The sequence below is a fragment of the Engystomops pustulosus genome, chromosome 4 (genome assembly GCF_040894005.1).
Source record: "Engystomops pustulosus chromosome 4, aEngPut4.maternal, whole genome shotgun sequence".
Taxonomy (NCBI): domain Eukaryota; kingdom Metazoa; phylum Chordata; class Amphibia; order Anura; family Leptodactylidae; genus Engystomops; species Engystomops pustulosus.
In genome coordinates, this window is record NC_092414.1 from 118,476,705 (window position 1) to 118,495,429 (window position 18,725).

Below are 18,725 nucleotides of genomic sequence, written 5' to 3' on the forward strand. Positions count from 1 at the left end.
AGAGAGGGTTCTGTGTAAGCAGTGATGTTTATTATGAGGTTACACAGCAGCTCAGGTGTGTATTATGAGGTTCTGCAGCAGCTCAGGTGTGTATTCTGAAGTTCCACAGCAGCTCAGGTGTGTATTATGAGGTTCCGCAGCAGCTCAGGTGTGTATTATGAGGTTCCGCAGCAGCTCAGGTGTGTATTATGAGGTTCTGCAGCAGCTCAGGTGTGTATTATGAGGTTCCGCAGCAGCTCAGGTGTGTATTATAAGGTTCTGCAGCAGCTCAGGTGTGTATTCTGAAGTTCCGCAGCAGCTCAGGTGTGTATTATGAGGTTCCGCAGCAGCTCAGGTGTGTATTATGGGGTTCCGCACCAGCTCAGGTGTGTATTATGGGGTTCCGCACCAGCTCAGGTGTGTATTATGAGGTTCCGCAGCAGCTTAGGTGTGCATTATGAGGTTCCGCAGCAGCTCAGGTGTGTATTATGAGGTTCCGCAGCAGCTCAGGTGTGTATTATGAGGTTCCGCAGCAGCTCAGGTGTGTATTATGAGGTTCTGCAGCAGCTGAGGTGTGTATTATGAGGTTCCGCAGAAGCTGAGGTGTGTATTATCAGGTTCCGCAGAAGCTGAGGTGTGTATTATGAGGTTCTGCAGCAGCTGAGGGGTGTATTATGAGGTTCTGCAGCAGCTGAGGTGTGTATATGAGGTTCTGCTGAAGCTAAAGTGTGTATTATAAGGTTCTGCAGCAGCTGAGTTGACGTTTCAGTTTTATTACTTGGCAGAGTGGAGGGGCACACATTTTTATGTTCGCCCTGTTGGTTAAATAAGCTCAAAACTGCCCTGACCTTGACACGGCTGTTTGGGATAATAAACTGGGGAATATTTCAGGGAACAGGGGACAGTTTTTTAGTTTTTGAATTTTTAATGCTAGCACGTGAGTTCACTGCAAAGGGGCCCACTGAGGCACTGTCGCCCAGGGGCTTACTGAAACCTGGAGCCGGCCCTGATTGTCTATAGCACTGATGGAGTTGGCCATGATACAATGGGTGCAGCACTACATTGTAGACCCCAGTGGATGCTGTAATAGTATTTAAATTATTTAAATTGTTCTGCTACTATGATACAGTCACTTTACAGAAATGCATTTTTTTTTCCTCAGGTCAAAAAAATTAAGCGCATGTATGTGTGTTTTTTACTGATGTAGTTGATGTGAGGAGTAGTTGTTTATATCCTGGGTTTTCTATTCCATGGGTTTAGAGGGTTACTTCTGCCAGGTCCATTTATTGATACTCAGTATGCAGTAATTCCTTGTTTCCCTGAGGTACATTTTGTGGAAGGAAATTATTAGGATGTGCTGTGTGTTTTTCAGACGCTATATTACCATTTCACATGATGTTTGCCGATCTAGTTTATGTCTATTGTATTTTGTTACCCTGACAGGGGTGCAGACAATGTGAGGTGGCCATTGAAAGAGATCCGTGCCCCGTCTGAAGATGTTCTAGTGAACATATTGCATACATATCTTCCAAGTGTTAGTGGGGGAAATGGTGTGTAACGCAGAACAAGAGCTGAGAATAATTCACACAGTGTTCTGTTATCTACAGCCAGCGATGGACCAAACAGAGCGACACATTAAGCGCCTATTATTTATCATATTTTACGAGCACCATTCACCTTTCCAAGCCCTTCCTAGCGGGAGGTGACAGACAGCTAGCGCGCCAATGAGCTGTCGGGGGCGTAGTCGGCCGCACAGATAACACGATGAGTATATGAGGGAAGCAGCTCCTGTGTGGGGGACCTTCATCTAGGGCTCGGTCTTCTCGCTGCCACCTGACTCTCGGCTCCGGTGCCGCATGTAGTAGGTGCACGGAGCTGCTAAAACAGTGGTCATTTTTTTTTTGCTGAAAAGACAATTAAATTTACTTTTATCCCTCTAAACTTTTATTGCTATTTGTCTTGCCCGCACCTTCCCTCAGCCACTTATGCAGCATATAGAATAAGTAGAAGCTTCGGGAGTGCCCAGCAATGGTTCAGAGGAGCTCCAGCAGGCTGGGGACTATGCTACTACTTGGGGTGCTATGTGTGGCTATTGTACGAGGAGCAGTCGGCTATTACCCCAGATTCTCACCTTTCTTTTTCCTCTGCACCCACCATGGTGAGTTGGAGGGAGATGGAGAACAAGGAGAGGTGCTCATATCCCTGCACCTGGCTGGTAACCCCAGCTACTACGTACCTGGACAAGAGTACCACGGTAAGACACCCACAGGAAAACTAGCTCATGGCATTGTGTAATGTACAACTAGAAGCTTAGATAACCAGACATGTGAGTGGTAAACCATCTCCTCATGCCCATGTCACTTATAGTCAGGATGGCCACTGAGAGGGATTATGGTCTTCTGAGAGGACTTCATTTTTACTAAAGAATTTGCATTATTTTTTCTTTTAGTATCAAAACTGGGGTGTGATGGGTTCTAAAATCTGGTATAATATATTCTGAAAGCCCAAGGGGTGTGTAGTTTCCTTTACCTATTACCTAAACATTGCCAGATAGTATTAACAGGTTGTCTAACATTGATGACATGTATCACATTTCGAGAATATATATGGTAATTTATTGAAACATCTCACAGTCTTAAAGCATTAACACATATTTTGCTACTGTGTCATTTCCTTTTGTTTCCTAAAAAAGTGCTTGCGCGTAGGAAAAAATTAGAGCAATACATAGATAAATAGGGCACATGAACAAGAATGTGATATTTTCTGAGGTGTTTGCGCCATTTTCAGTTATAAAAAGACAGATACATGAGCCCCACTGGGTTTATTAAGTTGCTACCTGCAGTCATTCTTTGAAGTCACTGTTCATTTGCCTGTGCTCTCTGAATTTTGATCTGCTTTTGTCTATCTAGGTTGCTGGATTTATTAGTGTCTATACCAAAGAATGGGTTTCTTCTTTTGTATAGAAAATAACAAAGGTCCTTGCATACAACAATTCTCCTAAGGTGGTGTCTTCTTGTCCTACAATAAGATAAAATGCTTCATACATATTTCAAAGAAATTTGCAGAGATGAAACCCTAGCTCTAGTGCAGAAATTGGTTTCTTTGCTGTATGTAATCTATAATAGTCAGTGCAGAAATTATAGGATTATTCCCACTGATGAAACAATATATCCTGCATCAAATATTACCCTGATATGAAGATTTCTGCCTACTATTCATATTCTGACATCGTATCTTTATATGAATAGCTAGATTTTGTGTTTTTAAATACTATTTGTTGTCTGCAGCTTTAAAGTTCGGTCAACTTAAACGTATTGATCACTATCCAAAATGTGAATGTGTTTTCTTAACTTGGCAAAAATGCAACACTTATTATATGAAAGATTTTAAAAAATGGCAAAGATATGAAAGATTTAAAATGGTTAAGAAAATCTTAAAATTTCACATAATGGCTATATATGGCTACTTCCTACCCCACTTTTTCCTTCCTTGTCCCAACTCTACTTTTTTTTTTTTTAAATGGATACCACTTTTTTCATTACAAATCGTTCCCAATTTTTCCATATCATACCCCAGAAATATTTTACATGTTGATTTCTATGGCCTCTTCTTTTTACGGCTTTTTTATTACCATTATTTCCAGAAGATGACATATCTCTGCTATTCATCAAGCAAGGCTCCCCAATAGACACAACTTTCAAAAGAGTTTCATAATTTCATGGGAATTATTCAGAATTTGAGCAAAACTAATGTATGCAATGCACTGTGCTATGGAGCTCTAATGAAAAATAATAAATCAGTATACACAAAAAAGAAGGTGCACACCAAAATATACTGTAATATAAAGAAACTATTTTAATATCACCACACCCAACAAATATTTCTTGGGTCAGTGGTCGGTGATAATTATCAAAGGAAAGATGGTAATAATCTGGTAACAATACTCACCAAGCAGCCGTTCCTTTTTTTAAAGGTGGAGGGAAATGAACCCTTGTCTGTAAAGAATGAATGCATGTTTTTTCACCAAGGGAGAATGGAGCAACATCTCTATTGTTTTGCTTAGCAAAGCATAAGATAGTGTTACCCCAGTCACATTATTGTTAAGGGTGTATGGAGAGTTTATATTAATTAGCCATCTGTAACGATGCCTTCATACAATTTTATGTAAAAGTACAGCTTTTTTTGAAAATAAAGAAGTATGTATTGGAAGTCCAACTGAAGAATAGTCCGAGACAGTGTTTCCATGGTCTTAGGCAGCTTTTTATTTCTGTAACACAGACACTTTTAAGGCCTGTATTATAGCTACAGTACTCTAGATACATTTGTACTGCGAACATTTGATCACCGAAGAGTAATAGGGCTCTCTCAGTCCGTTCTTTAGGACCTGAAATTGGAGGCCTAAATACAATCCCTTAAAGTGGACTCGTCACTTTTCTTGACATGTTATACCATGTTTGGAGCATATATCTACAAAATATTATTACTAATAGAATAGAAATATAGTGACTCTTGATGTTAGCATTCTCCTTGTCAAACATATCTGATCGGCCAATACATTGCTGTGTCAGAAGGACAAAAAGTCTTTTTCAACCACATCATGAGTACATCATTGCGACAACAAAGGAAATATACTATTAGATTTCCTCTTTATTAATCAGTAATGCTGCTGGGTAGATCCCAGCAGTATGATCAAAACACTATGTTTATTAGGAGCTGTGCTTCTGTATTTTACTTATAAAATGACATTTATTTTTATGTTAATGAAGGTTGAGTGCTTTGGGGGCATCTGGCTATTACTTGCCTTGGGAAGCACTTCCCCCCTACCTCTCTGCTACCTAGCGCTCCCATGTTAGCAATGACTAATACTCTATCCTGCTGGTACTCAATGTGCACCAGTCCAATGTGCACTCATTGTGAGCAGAATTTGCAAGGTACTCTCCAGATTGGAATGTTAGACTAGCAAGCACAAACCCAAAGGAAAAAAACGCTTAAAGGGGTATTCTCATCTGGGCATTCACATTCAGTTTCATTAATCTGCCATATATAAACATTTCTTCAATTAGATGTTATTAAAAAAAATGTTCCTGTGTGAAGATAATTTCTCATAAATGTAGTGATTTTGTCCCTTAGAAATGAGATGGCTTCCTCGGTTACGGCCACCTCTGCTGGAGTGATTGCACAAAGAAACAAAAGGTTTTTGTATATGAAATGTCCGGGAGTTACTGCATCTCCCGCATCCGTCCTCTGGTAATGATTGCTGAATCCAGGAGGTCAGACAGGGCTCAATAGCGCATGTCTGGCAACTGCTTCCAAAATGTGAGGTGGTCGTAACCGAGGAAGCTGATCTCGTTTCTAAGGGACAAAATGGCTACATTTATGAGAAATTATCTTCACACAGGAACATTTTTTTTAATAACATCCAATTGAAGAAATGTTTATATATGGCAGATTAATGAAACTGAATGTAAATGCCCAGACGATAATACCCCTTTAAAGGAGTTTTCCCATGAAAGAAAATTCACTAATTTAAATTCCCTTCTCAAATTTAACCCTTTAATTAAAAATTTTACTCAGTTTCATTGCTATTTTAGCTCCTATCACTCTGGTGATGGTCTGTGTAAGATTCCAGAATGTGGACGGGGACTATCTAAGCAGATACTTCATCTAGTTCTGTGTGGTTAGATTATCAGGGTACAGGTTTATATACACTTTCATATGACACATAGAAAGAGAGATGAGACAGATCAGAGATGATGAGTAGTGTATTTCACACTGTCAGCTCTGCTAGAAGTCACTGTATGTGTTTTGTCAGCCCCGTCCTGGACTGCAGGGGACGAGACTAGAGTGCAGGGAGCAGAGGGAAATCAGCTACACGGCCGTCACACAGAAATCCAAGATGGCTTTCCCGACCAAAAATCGGAAGTTACAAGTTCGTGTCTAGGGGCAATTAATATTGTGTACACCAGGACTGATAAAGACAGGTTCGACTTATATCTGTGAAATGCTGTATTTATGTTAATGACAATGAATTAGAGAATGTATTTTGTTATCCTGAGTACATTTAAGAAACTTGACTTTGTGGGAATACCACTTTAAGAAAAATTTGACTCAGAAATAAGCCAAAACAGAAACTAGAGCAACAAAAACTACAATGGGTACGGAAAATATTCAGACCCCTTTAAATTTTTCACTCTTTGTTTCATTGAAGCCAATTGTTCCATTGAAGCCAATCAAAAATGTTCTTTTTTTTGCTCATTAATCTCCACTCCGCTCCATATCTTGACAGAAAAAAACAGAAATGCAGATGTTTTGCTAAATTGTTGAAGGAAAAAAAACAGACATACTCTGCGTGTGTTTCCCTTCATTCTGATCCAGGAGGTGGTCTTTTATGGTCTTTAATGTTGACTTCTTTAATGTTGACTTAGAATTAGCAGGCTGGTGGGTGGGCTCAAGAGAGTGCACTTCCTTCTTCCATGCTGGGAGAGGGAGGTGATGTCACATGAGAGGTGTAAATTCACGCTCCCAGCATGAGAGAGGGAGTGCATGATTAGCAGCCCAGAGTGCCAGGCATCTTGTCCCAGCTCTCCAGCCTGCTACTTGTAAGTCTAGGCGATCGCGGCATGTCAACATTAAAGAAGACGGCCGCCTGGATAGTAATGAAGAGGAATGCAGGTAAGTATGTCTGGTTTGTTTTTTTTGTGGAGAAAAAGAAGAAAACAGACAAGCAGAGGACGGCGCCTCGGGTAATAACGTCGGGTGTTTCTAATGTGAGAGATTAGGAAAAAGCTCACCTGGTCAAAATCTTGGTTGTATGCGTATCACCGTTTGCGGTAGTGAATGGAAGAAACGTCAATTCCTTTGGCTGGTATTTCTGCAGCTCCCAATACGCAAACTTACACTCAAACGTCATTTTTAAATCGAAGAACAGAAAAACACACTCGGCACACTTAACGATACCACAGATTACCCATCGGAACTGGGTACATCGATGAAACACACAGATTTAAAACCATGATCTGTTTTCTACCCGTCCCACTATAAATTCACACCTTTTACACAATGGTGTCTACAGACCTAGAAAATCTTCACAAAAAACCCCACCGTTTTACCCAACAACTCCAAAAAGCCCATTGTCAACAAAAAGAACTCCTCCACCATGAGCAAGAACAATTTGTCCTTCAAAGAAAGAGCAGCACTTAAAAATCTAGCTTATATGGAAGATTTGGTCATCAAACCAGCAGATAAGGGGGGGTGGGATAGTAATTCTCAATAGATTGGATTACATATCAGAATCCCATAGACTGCTTTCCGACACCAATTTTTACTCCGAACTTAAGTTCAAACCCAACACTGTTTTCAAAGATAACCTCTACTCTTTATGAGATTATGGCCTCAAACAAGGTGTCCTTAATAAGAAAGAAATCAACATCGAAGAACCAGCTACAGCTCTTAGTACTATTTACTAAAGATACACAAAGATACTAAAAAGCCCCCTGGAAGGCCAATAATATCTGGCATAAATTCCCTCAAAGCAAACCTCTTGCATTATGTTGACTTATTTCTCCAACCATATGTCAGGAATCTGTAATCTTTTATCCTAGATACTACAGATATCATAAAAAATACTCCCAGTGCCTCGGGAAGAAACATATACATTAATCACACTAGACATTTCATTGCTCTACACCAACATTCCCCATGACCAGGGTGTCCATGACCAGGGTGTCTCCCACTTTCTTCTTAGGGATCTGGACATATTCTCATTACAAAGAAATTTTCTCCTTGATTCTATCACGTTCATCTTGAAACACAACTATTTCAGAACAGAACATATCTACACACACTGACTCTTCCATAACCGTATACTCTAAGGAATCAATAACAATTCTTGGGGCCTCGAATTCACAAGCAACATTCCACACGATTTTGCTGAGTTTCTAGACCTTGTAATCTACCACACTAGAGAAAACACAATCATGACTAAAACGTATTTCAAAAATGTCGATAATAATAGACTTCACCAGCAGGCTCTATGAAAAATGGCTCCTAAATATCCCTTACGGCCAATTCAAGAGAGTAAGACAAAACTGCACTAATGACACCGATTTTCACGAACAAACCAGAATTCTCACTAATAGATTCAAAGCAAAGGGCTACCCTAAATCACTTATAACTTCAGCCTACGATATAGCAGGCCCTTTAAATCAAGATCAATTCCTATACCCGACAACAAAGCAACATCCCACAGAAATTGAGCAATCCCAAGGTGATACCATGCAATCCCTGAATTTTATTACCATCTTCTCCAATGACAGCGGTCAAATCAGGAAAATCTTACTCTATGATCCTTATGTCAGCAAAATCATTCCAGCCCATCCCAAACTTACTTTCAGGTGATCCAAAACGCTAAAAAATATTTTAGCACCCAGTCACCTAAGAACATATACCAAAAAATCTTTCATGTCCCTTTTTCTCAAAACAATTGACAGTTTCAGATTTGGTCGAGCTCGCTGTAAATGCTGCGAGACCATTTCTCACAGGAAAACCAATTTTCCAACTACATCACATATAGGGCGACATGGTGGCTGAGTGAGTAGCACCTCTGCCTTGTAGCGCTGGGGTCCTGGGTTCGAATCCCTCCCAGGTCAACATCTGCAAAGAGTTTGTATGTTCTCTCCGTGTTTGCATGGGTTTCCTCTGGTTTCCTCCCACACTCCAAAAAAAAAATTGTGAGTCCTATGGGGACAGGAACCAATTTGACATGCTTTGTGCAGCACTGCATAATCTGTGTGCGCTATATAAATAAAGAATTATTATTATTATCATATATCGATTGGAGTGTACTTTTATCTAGTACATCAGCCATATCATTTGCCCCCTCAGAGAGAGACTAAACAAACATAGAAGTAATATTGAAAACATTTTAGTATCTCCCCCATTGAACAGATCACACCCTCTATTCCACAACGAGTGAAATGTACTGGATTTATAAATTGAACTGTTTAGTACCAGCCTGCCTCAATGAAGGTCTAGATGTCTTCCAACACTGTCTTCCAAAACTACACTGCCTCCTTCTTCAATCAGTTAGTCAACCATCTCTCCATACAGTCTGAGGGTTGATGCTCATTTATATTTGTCTATTCACTAATATTCATTTAGTCATTATTCATCCCTTACTTTTAGTACATGTTTCATCAATATACTATCCTTCCCAATGCCTTAACCTTATATGGGTCTCATATGTGTCAATTTAATTTCATTCCTATATCCAGTTATCGATTTTGCCCAAATAATACTATGCATCTCCTGATGACATCTGTTCCATGTGATCTCCATTAGTTTTATATATGCAATTCTCACTTTTACATTTGTCCAATTTTTCCCAACTCCATTACAGAGGCCATCTCACCTAAGCGCTCTAGCGCTTTTGTATCTCCCTCCAACCGCTTGCTAATCCCTCCTATATTTCTATATAAACGCAATGTGCACAGCGCATGCGCCAGTCCCTGGCTCGCTCCATGACTACGGAGACGCCCTCAAATGTCGGACATACTACCATCCGCGCATGCACCACCCCCAGCTCCAGTTCTCAGCAACAGGGATGCTCGACACGTTGCGCAAGTGCACTATTTTTCCTTGCAGGGGCCCGAGACGCTACTGTGCACAGACTCCCGCGCCTCCACACGTGAGCTAGGATCCATTGCAGTCCATATACTAGCCCATAAAACAGAAAGTAAATATTTTAGCCTCCATTAAATGTGCTAGCCTCTTCTTTCATCACATCCCCTTTTAGCATATGCAATGATGCACAAACCACAATCCATATAGTCCAACTGTAATTTTGTAATTCTATTGTGGCACATCTAATCTAATTTTGTAATTCTATTGTGGCACATCTAATACTACAGCCATTAGTGTCCTGGCTCTTGTCACCCCCAATGTTCATCATACTATTGTATGCTCTTTGTATTTTATGTATCCATCTATTCATTTTTATTTATTTATCCATTTATTTTTTTGCTATAGCTTCGATTGTCTGTTTGTTTTACGTAGGATCTATTTTTATCTGTCCATTATTTGAGAAAGGGTCAGTTGAAACCAAAACGCGACATCCAGGACTTGTACCAATAAAAGCTTTTTCCTTTAAAATTATCCCTAAAATTATCTCCAACATTATTTGACAATTTGTTATTACGCCCATCTACAGCTCCACCTTTTTCCTTCCATTTTCCCCTATACTGGTTTGTTTTTTGGTATATTAACTGGTATATCAACTGAGATATCACATGGTCATAAGTATTCAGACCATTTGTTCAGTATTGATTAGAAGCACCCTTTTAGCTAGTAAGACCAAGAGTCTTCTTGGGAATAATACAACAAGTTTTTCATACCTGGATTTGGGGATCCTCTGCCATTCTGCCTTGCAGATCTTCAACAGTTCAGTGAGCTTGGATGGTGAATGTTGGTAGACATTCCAGAGTTGCTCAATTGGGTTTAGCTCCGGGCTCTGGCTGGGCTAGTCAAAAATGGTCACAGAGTTGTTCTGAAGCCACTACTTTATTATTGTAGCTTTGTGCTTAAAGTCATTGTCTTGTTGGTAGGTGAACCTTCGGCCCAGTCTGAAGTCCAGAGCACTCTGGAAGAGGTTTTCATCAAGGATATTTTTGTCCCCATTCAATTTCCTTCAATTGCAACCAGTCTCCTGTCTCTGAACTGAAAAACACATCCATAGCATGATGTTGCCACCACCATGTGTCACTGTTGGGATTGTATTTGGCAGATGATAAGTAGTACCTGGTTTTCTCCACACATATTATATTTCTCATAGTCTGCGAGTCCTTCATGTGTTTTCTTGCAAACTGTATGCGGCTTTCTTATGTCTTGCACTGAGGAGAAGCTTCAGTCGACACACTCTGCCATAAAGCCCTGACTGGTGGAGGGTTGCAGTGATATTTGACTTTGTGGAACTTTCTTGCATCTCCCTACTGCATCTCTGGAGCTCAACCACAGTGAACTAGGGATTCTTTTTTACCTCTCTCACCAAGACTCTTCTCCTAGAGCAGTGGTGGCGAACCTATGGCACTGGTGCCAGAGGTGGCACTCAGAGCCCTTTCTCTGGGCACCCAGGCCATCACCAGATAGGACGACTCCAGGTATCTTCCTACAGTCCCAGACAGCCCAGGACTTGCAGTGCACAGAGCTATTTTAAAGTGACAGCGCTACCTGGGACTACTGGAGGAGTGGAAAGGTGTGGACAGATCTGGATTATCATTGTAGCTCCTCCTCTGGCCCTGACAATTCTTCCTGTTTATGGAACCCCGGAGAGAAGCTACAATGATCATCCAAATTTCTTCTATTTTCTGCTTTATTGGTGTCCTCGGGGTGCTGATAAGAATAAAATCTGTGACAGAGAAGGGAGGATAAATCAAAAATTAAATTTCTGTGTTGGCACTTTGCGATAAATAAGTAGATCTTGGTTGTAGTTTGGGCACTCAGTCTCTAAAAGGTTTGCCATCACTCTCCTAGAGTTTTGTTTAGTTTTGCTGGATAGCCAGTCCAATGAAGAGTTATTGTCATGCCAAACTTCCTCCATTTAAGGATTAATTATGGAGGTCACAGTGCTCTTAGGATCCTTGATTGATGTGGAAATTCTTTTGTAACCTCTGAGCTCCTTGTGCAGTTCCTTAGACCTAGTAATTCTCATGTGCTCCGACATGCAATGTTAGCTGTGATGTCTTATATAGACAGGTATGTGCCTTTCCTAATGAAGTCTAATCATTTAAATTAAGCACAGCTGGACCAATAAAGGAGTAACAACATCTCAAGGAGGATCAGAAGGAGATGGACAGCATGTTAGTTAAATATGAGTGTCACAGCAAAGGGTCGGAATACTTCTGACCACATTATATTTCAGTTTTTATTGTTTAATAAATGAGCAAAAATATCTACATTTCTGTTTTTTTCCGCCAATATGGGAGCAGAATGTACATTAATGAGCAAAGAAAATAACTTTTTTATCTTACAAATTGCTGCAATGAAACAAACAAACAAAAAAACAAAGAGTGAATTTAAGGGGTCTGAATACTTTCTGTACCCACTGTTTAATAAGGATGCAGTCATATGTGGCACTTTTGTTGCATTTACGAACGCAACACTAGGGCACAGGGCTGGGCCTGGACCAGATCACATAAGTTTCCATTATACAGCACTATCACAATTGATCATTCTCTTCAGTTTAGTCATATAATATCATAGTAATCCTAGAGAGTTACGTGCCTTTCTGCTGTCTTAAAAATGTTAGCTAACTCAGGGACTAGGCTTTCTGGATGATGCAACCTACTTGACTTTAACACACAGTTTCTCCACTAGCAGGAGAACAAACTCCAGTCAAGGTTACTGCTGTGTTACGCTTACACAGCTATGATATAGAAGATGACAATACAGCCTCCTAACTGTATACTTATGGTTAGGTTTTTGAGACACTATAGATAGATGGACTATCACAAGGTCCTCCCATTGGGCTGAGATGGTAATGTTTTTAGCTGCTCATATGACTCTTTGCAGAGGAATGATAGGGTTCAAAACAGGCACCCTAGATATAAAGTACCCTTACAAGCACAATGAGGAAATCAGAGAGAAGAATGTACTTTAGGGAATGAGTATATCTTACACTCTACACTGTATCAGTTTTATAAAATATAGGGTGTGGGGATTGGAAAAAAATAGCTTCTTTATTAAAACTGCATAGTAAATTCATTCCTCATTTTATATGCTTTTGAGAAATATAATTGGTGCTTAAGGCATACACACAGATGAGGTAACTATAATTGGGTTACCAAATATTAATTACACAATATAAAATATATTTTACAAAAAAGTGTTTAACTATACTTCTCTGGATATATATAATCTAATATGAAAAAGATTCCCAAAAACGAGGCAAGTACTAAATTACAATACAATGTCAGAACTTGATACATTTATTGTTCTCACACTTTTTTTTAAGTAGTTATTCTTTGTGGAGTGAGCTGTAATTTTTATTGATATAATTTTAGGCAATATGTAAATTACTTCTAAATCATTTTATGGAATGACTGTCAGGATCAGTTGTAGTGGATCCTCTGTACCACAGCAGACCATGACATAAGCCGACACCTGGAACTGTGAAAGGTGTCATTGTTTGTGGGATGGGAATAATTTTTTCACTGATACCATTTTGAAAACTGTCAGACCTTTTATATAACTTTTTATTAAAATTTTTATTGGAGGCAAAATGGCATAAAGTGTCGATTCAGACATTTAGGTGTTTTTTTTCCATTAGACGGTTCAATGCTTGAAATAATTGTTTTTATATTATAATAGATCAGTCATTTTAGATTCTGTGATACCTAATATGTTTATGATGTGACTTGAGGGTATTTTTTGAATTTCTTTAAAACTTTTTTTTTTTATATTATTTCAGTCCCCATAGGATACTTGAACCTTAGGTCTGATCACGTATACAATATGCTTCACATTTGTACTTCTTTCAGTGACACAGAATAGTAATTAAATATTATGTATACTTTTTGGGGGAAACATGTATGCTTTGGGGGGGAATCATGTTCCAAAATTACAGATTTTTTGTCATCTTTTTGAGCTGCTGTTCTGAATATTCATTGTTTGTGTTCTTTGAAGCTTGTTTTTTCCCTGTGGTTACCAGCTTAGCTCTCCCATCCTACATGGGTGAGGCCTTAGTGGTTTACAGTGTGTTCTCGATGGGGTCAGTCATTGATATGTATACAGGTGCATCACATATATATATATATATATATATATATATATATATATATATATATATATATATATATATACACACCGTATATACTCGTGTATAAGCCGAGTTTTTCAGCAGAAAAAATGTGCTGAAAAACCTCGCCTCGGCTTATACACAAGTCAATTAAAAAAAAAAAATTTACATACTCACCCTCAGGTGTCCCGGATGCTTGGCTTGGTTCCTCGGTTACATACTCACCCTCAGCTTATACTCAAGTTAGTAGGTTATCCCAGTTTTTGGTGGTAAAATTAGGGGTCTTGGCTTATACTTGGATCGGCTTATATTCGAGTATTTACTTTTACAAAGTAAAAATCTCCTACTTTGTCAAAATCATATAAGTTTCAGAAATCACAGCCTACCATTTAGATGATAAACCTTATAAAGACAATGTACTTTCTTAAAAGCATGTGCATATTGACCAAAATATGCAGCAAAGGGAATGTTAAATCCACAGGGTGAACCAAAATTGCACAGAGCTTCACACAGATATATTATTGTACATTCCCTTACACAATGGTAACCCAAATAAAAAACTATATATCCATAAACCAAACTAATGAGAAACAAAGGCTTTTAGATGGCTGTAAAATATGTGCCATTGTATTAGCAGTACAATACTGGAACCTTCCTCAATTTACAAGAATTTGAGTATGAACGTCATAACAGAGTATAAGTAATGGATTATGGTGTGAATAAAAAACTTTATTCAGGAATGTGTATGTGTAACTTTTTGGACAAGTAAAGGGTTGTTGTATTAATATGTAACCAGATCAGGCACATCGAATTTTCATCTTTTTGCTCAATTTATGTAAAAAAAATATTGCTCAATATATGACAATCCGAGAGCAAGTCCTTGGTAGGAGAGGGTTGATAACATGAAAATTAGCCCTTATCAAAATTTTGCCACAGATAAAGTTAATATTTACTCTAATATAAGCTCTTTGCACCCTCCTGCAAATTTTCCCTGCATCCTGCTGGCTAAGAAGCTTGAGGTGGGATGCACACTTCAGAGGGCTATTACTTTAATTCTTTTCTTTCTGCTGAAAAAAGAAGTGATATTCTACATGCATGGGATCCAAAGTTATAGCCCTCTGAAGAACATATATCCTTGGCCATAGAGGAGCCACCTTGTGAGAACGTAGGAGGTATGGGTTGAAATAACTTTTACTGATATAGAAGTAAATTCAACAGCCATAATAATGGCAGTAAAATGGATTATTTACACAAGAGTAGCTATGGTTAGGAAATTGATAGATCCTCCCTCTATATCTATGTGGCAAAGGGTAGCAAAATATTCTAGGATAGATAAAAAAGTTACCCTACAATTAAAAGGGGAAGATAGAAGACAATTAACCCCTTACCGACATGTAATCAGCACATTGAAATGAATGAGGAGCAAAATCCCCATATACTGCCATACTGTAGTATGGCAGTATATGGTAGGATCGATCAGACAACCTAGGGTTAAAGTACCCTAGGGAGTCTGAAACATAGTGTTTAACCCCAAAGTCGAAAATGGCACTTTTTTGCCATTTTAAAAAATATTAAAAATTCTATAAATAGTGATCAAAAGGTCGTACAGTCCTAAAAATGATAACATTGAAAACTTAATCAAAAGACGCAGAAAATGACACCACCCAAAGCTCTGTACACCAAAGTATTAAAAAGTTATTGGCGCCATAAGATGGCAAAATCCCAAAATGTTTTTTGTAAGTGTATGAAAACATTAGAAAACTTATACAAATTTGGTATCCGACCCAAAGAATAAAGTAGACATGTAATTTGAGGCATGCAGTGAAATCAGTAAAATCCAAGCCCATAAGAATATGGCGCAAATGCGTTTTTTTCACCAATTTCACTGCATTTGGATTTTTTTTCCCGCTTCCCAGTACATGGCATAGAATATTAAATACCACTATTTGTTATGCAGAAAATAAGCCATAACACAGCTCTCTACATGGATCATTCTGTACATGCATCATTCTATCAACGTTTTATAGCTACCCTCCCTCCTCCCCCCACGTTTTTGTGGGAGTTCACATGAAGCGATTATGTGATGTTTTTAAATCATGTTTTAAATTTCTATGATATTCAATTTTCCAAGCTTAATGAAGTTTTTCGATGAATCTCTGTGAGGTGTATCAACCTAGTGAACATTATTGGTTCAGTTAATTGTTGACAGCAGCATATCATTGGGGAAAAAGGAATTTGAAGTGGCAATGGGGAAACATAATTAAAATTATAATAATGAGTTGAACTGACATACTATCTAGGCTGGAGGCTTGGTGTCCAAGTATATGACATGACAAGGGCTGATCTTACGACTCAAAAAGTTTTTGCCTCAGGCATATAGTTAATAGGGACTCTCGTTTGGGATTGGTTGCTATCCCCAAAAATCCTTTTAACAAAGAGACCTTTTGACAACAATACTAGAAGTGTGAAACAAAAAAAATGCTATTTAATAAGCAATGTGTTTTATACATAAACTTGGTTCTTCTTTTTTGCCATCTGGATACTGGCTAAAAGCAGCTATGAGTCTAATCACTCTATTATTTTTTTTGTCCTAAAATTAGAAGTATTTAGGACATGGTAAAGTCCTTGGTATTTTGTCATGGTAAGGCATGAAATTAGGCCTTTGTGTGCAGTAGTTTTGTCCTGTTTATGCTACTTATTTTATATTTTCATTACTCACATTCTTCTGTATTTCTTTCTGTAATATCTATTTATCTAGTGATGCAATAAATAAATAAATGTATCTCTGTGTTGTGTATAATATATATATATACGCTGAAATATATGCTTTATTAATCTGATTGATCCAATTTGCCTGCAACTATTTGCACATGCGATTGGATTCTCTGACACTGCAGTACGTTACATCTGTGACTTATCCTCTGTACGTAGAGCACTGGTGAAGATATTGTTTCTTCCTCTTCTGAGTCTGAACACTGTTGTATTCATTCTTCTGGCAACCTCAATTTATTTGCACCACACTCTTTTCTAGTTCACAAATGAGCTGGTTAACTTGCTGTGATTGCAGTATCTCACTCCACTCCCATTGCCATTCTGTCTGATGTCAATGTACTGATTCAATCACCTTCTGGATATGGACTATGGATTCTTGTATAAGGTCTTGTGGATCAGTACTCTTTTACTGCTATATTCTTGTTCTTGGTGAGCTGTGTTTATTCTGTCATTCTCTTTATTCTGTATTCTGGTGTCTTTGACCCTTTAGCCTGTATCACTGACTATCCGCTTGCCTAGTGCTTTTATACTGCATTGTCCTTGTGAAGGAAACTGACATTTCCGACCCCTTAGGACAGTGATGGGCAACCTTTTGAGCTTGGTGTGTCAAAATTCGCCAAAAAAACGAGCATAACTCGGGTGGTGTGTCACCATGACAAAAAACCATAATTTTGTGATATTTATAGTTTAAATAATAAATCTGTATACTATTTAACTTCTAGGGTACTTTAACTGTAGGTTGTCTGATTGATCCTACCATGTACTGCCATTCGACAGTATGGCAGTATATGGGGATTTTCCCAATCATCTATTACTATGTGCAAATCACACATTGTAATAAATCGGTTACAATCAGTGTGGAAATGCTTAGTAACCTGTGAACTTTCAGTCATGAAACTTCACAGGTTATAGCAAGGGCGCAGGCGCCGCTGTCTGCATCTCCCTTATGCCCTCTTGGCATGGAGCAGGTGTGAGGAGCAAAATAATCGCAATGTCTGGCGATTTGCAAGGCGTTGCGATTATTTCAGGGCTTGTACGTCACAAAACTGACACACAAGCCCTGATGACTGTCTTCTATCATACAGTGCACTGACCTTACTTACTATATGATGAGAGTTGTTGTCCTCCCTTGCCCCTGCTGTGGACATGGTCAGTGTAGAGGTGGGAGCTGCTGGGACATCACACAAGGCAGCAGCGATGTGACCTCTGACTTGCTGCCATCCTCCCCCCACCACAACTATCAGGAGCTGCAGAGGAGCCTCCTGGATGTATGGCCGGGTCACCTCACACATGGGGAGAAGTTGGCCCGGGGAGGAGGAGGAGGGGGGTGCTGGAAGCTCAGTGCAATCTCTCAGCCTCCTGGCTACTGCACCTGGTCATGTAGGATGAAACTTAACTCTCAGGCAGCCGCGTGTCAGTGAAAATGGCTACGTGTGTCAGCACTGACACGCGTGTCATAGGTTAGCCATCACTGCCTTAGGAGTACACAAGGTCAATTAATTATCCTTTTATAAACACTACCAGAAGGCACGGGTTCTGGAAGGCGCAGGAAGTGATTCTAGAGTTGTCTACACAACCTCCGGATATGGAACAATAAATAAAAACCCTAATTGGCTATAAGACCCCTTTCACTAGCCTCAGTGAAAAAGAACCTTATCAACCCTGAGCTGCCACCAGGCCGAGCCTTCTCCATAGCCGGTAACTCTTTGCTGCATATTGCAGCAAAGCTTACCGGTAACACCCGCAATAGGTGGTAACACCGATCGCGGATGTTTTCCCGACGATCGCTGCCGGCAATGGTGCCGGAGGCTTCAAAAAGATGGCGGCACATGGGCCGTGACGTCATCGGGGAGCGGCGATCCATCGCCATGGTAGCCTCGGGTCTTTGTTTTAACTCATTCATTACAATGTGCTATCAGCATATTGTATTGAATGGGGAGTAAAATACACATACAGGCAGTCCCCGGGTTACGTACAAGATAGGGTCTGTAGGTTTGTTCTTAAGTTGAATTTGTATGTTAGTCGGAATTAAATATTTTATAATTGTAGCCCCAGCCAGAATTAACAATAAAGATTCATTACAGACACCTCTGATAACTTTTATAGCTGATCATTGTAGCCTAAGGCTAAAGTACAGTAAATGACCAACATCCAGAGGTCCTTTTATAACTAGGGGTCCTCTGTA

The 18,725-nt window shown here is 39.3% G+C and overlaps 1 protein-coding gene across 4 annotated transcripts in view; it reads left to right on the plus strand.

The window, feature by feature from the left end:
* Nucleotides 1–1,759: 1,759 nt before the first annotated feature.
* Nucleotides 1,760–18,725, plus strand: part of RELN (reelin) — a 510,672-nt gene continuing 493,706 nt past the window's right edge. For 3 of the 4 annotated variants that reach the window (XM_072147208.1, XM_072147209.1, XM_072147211.1), the window contains exon 1: nt 1,760–2,233. In XM_072147208.1, the coding sequence (XP_072003309.1) occupies nt 2,008–2,233 (226 nt within the window). In that variant the 5' untranslated portion in view covers nt 1,760–2,007. The remainder of the gene's footprint in view (nt 2,234–18,725) is intronic. The other variant, XM_072147210.1, reaches the window with a different exon arrangement.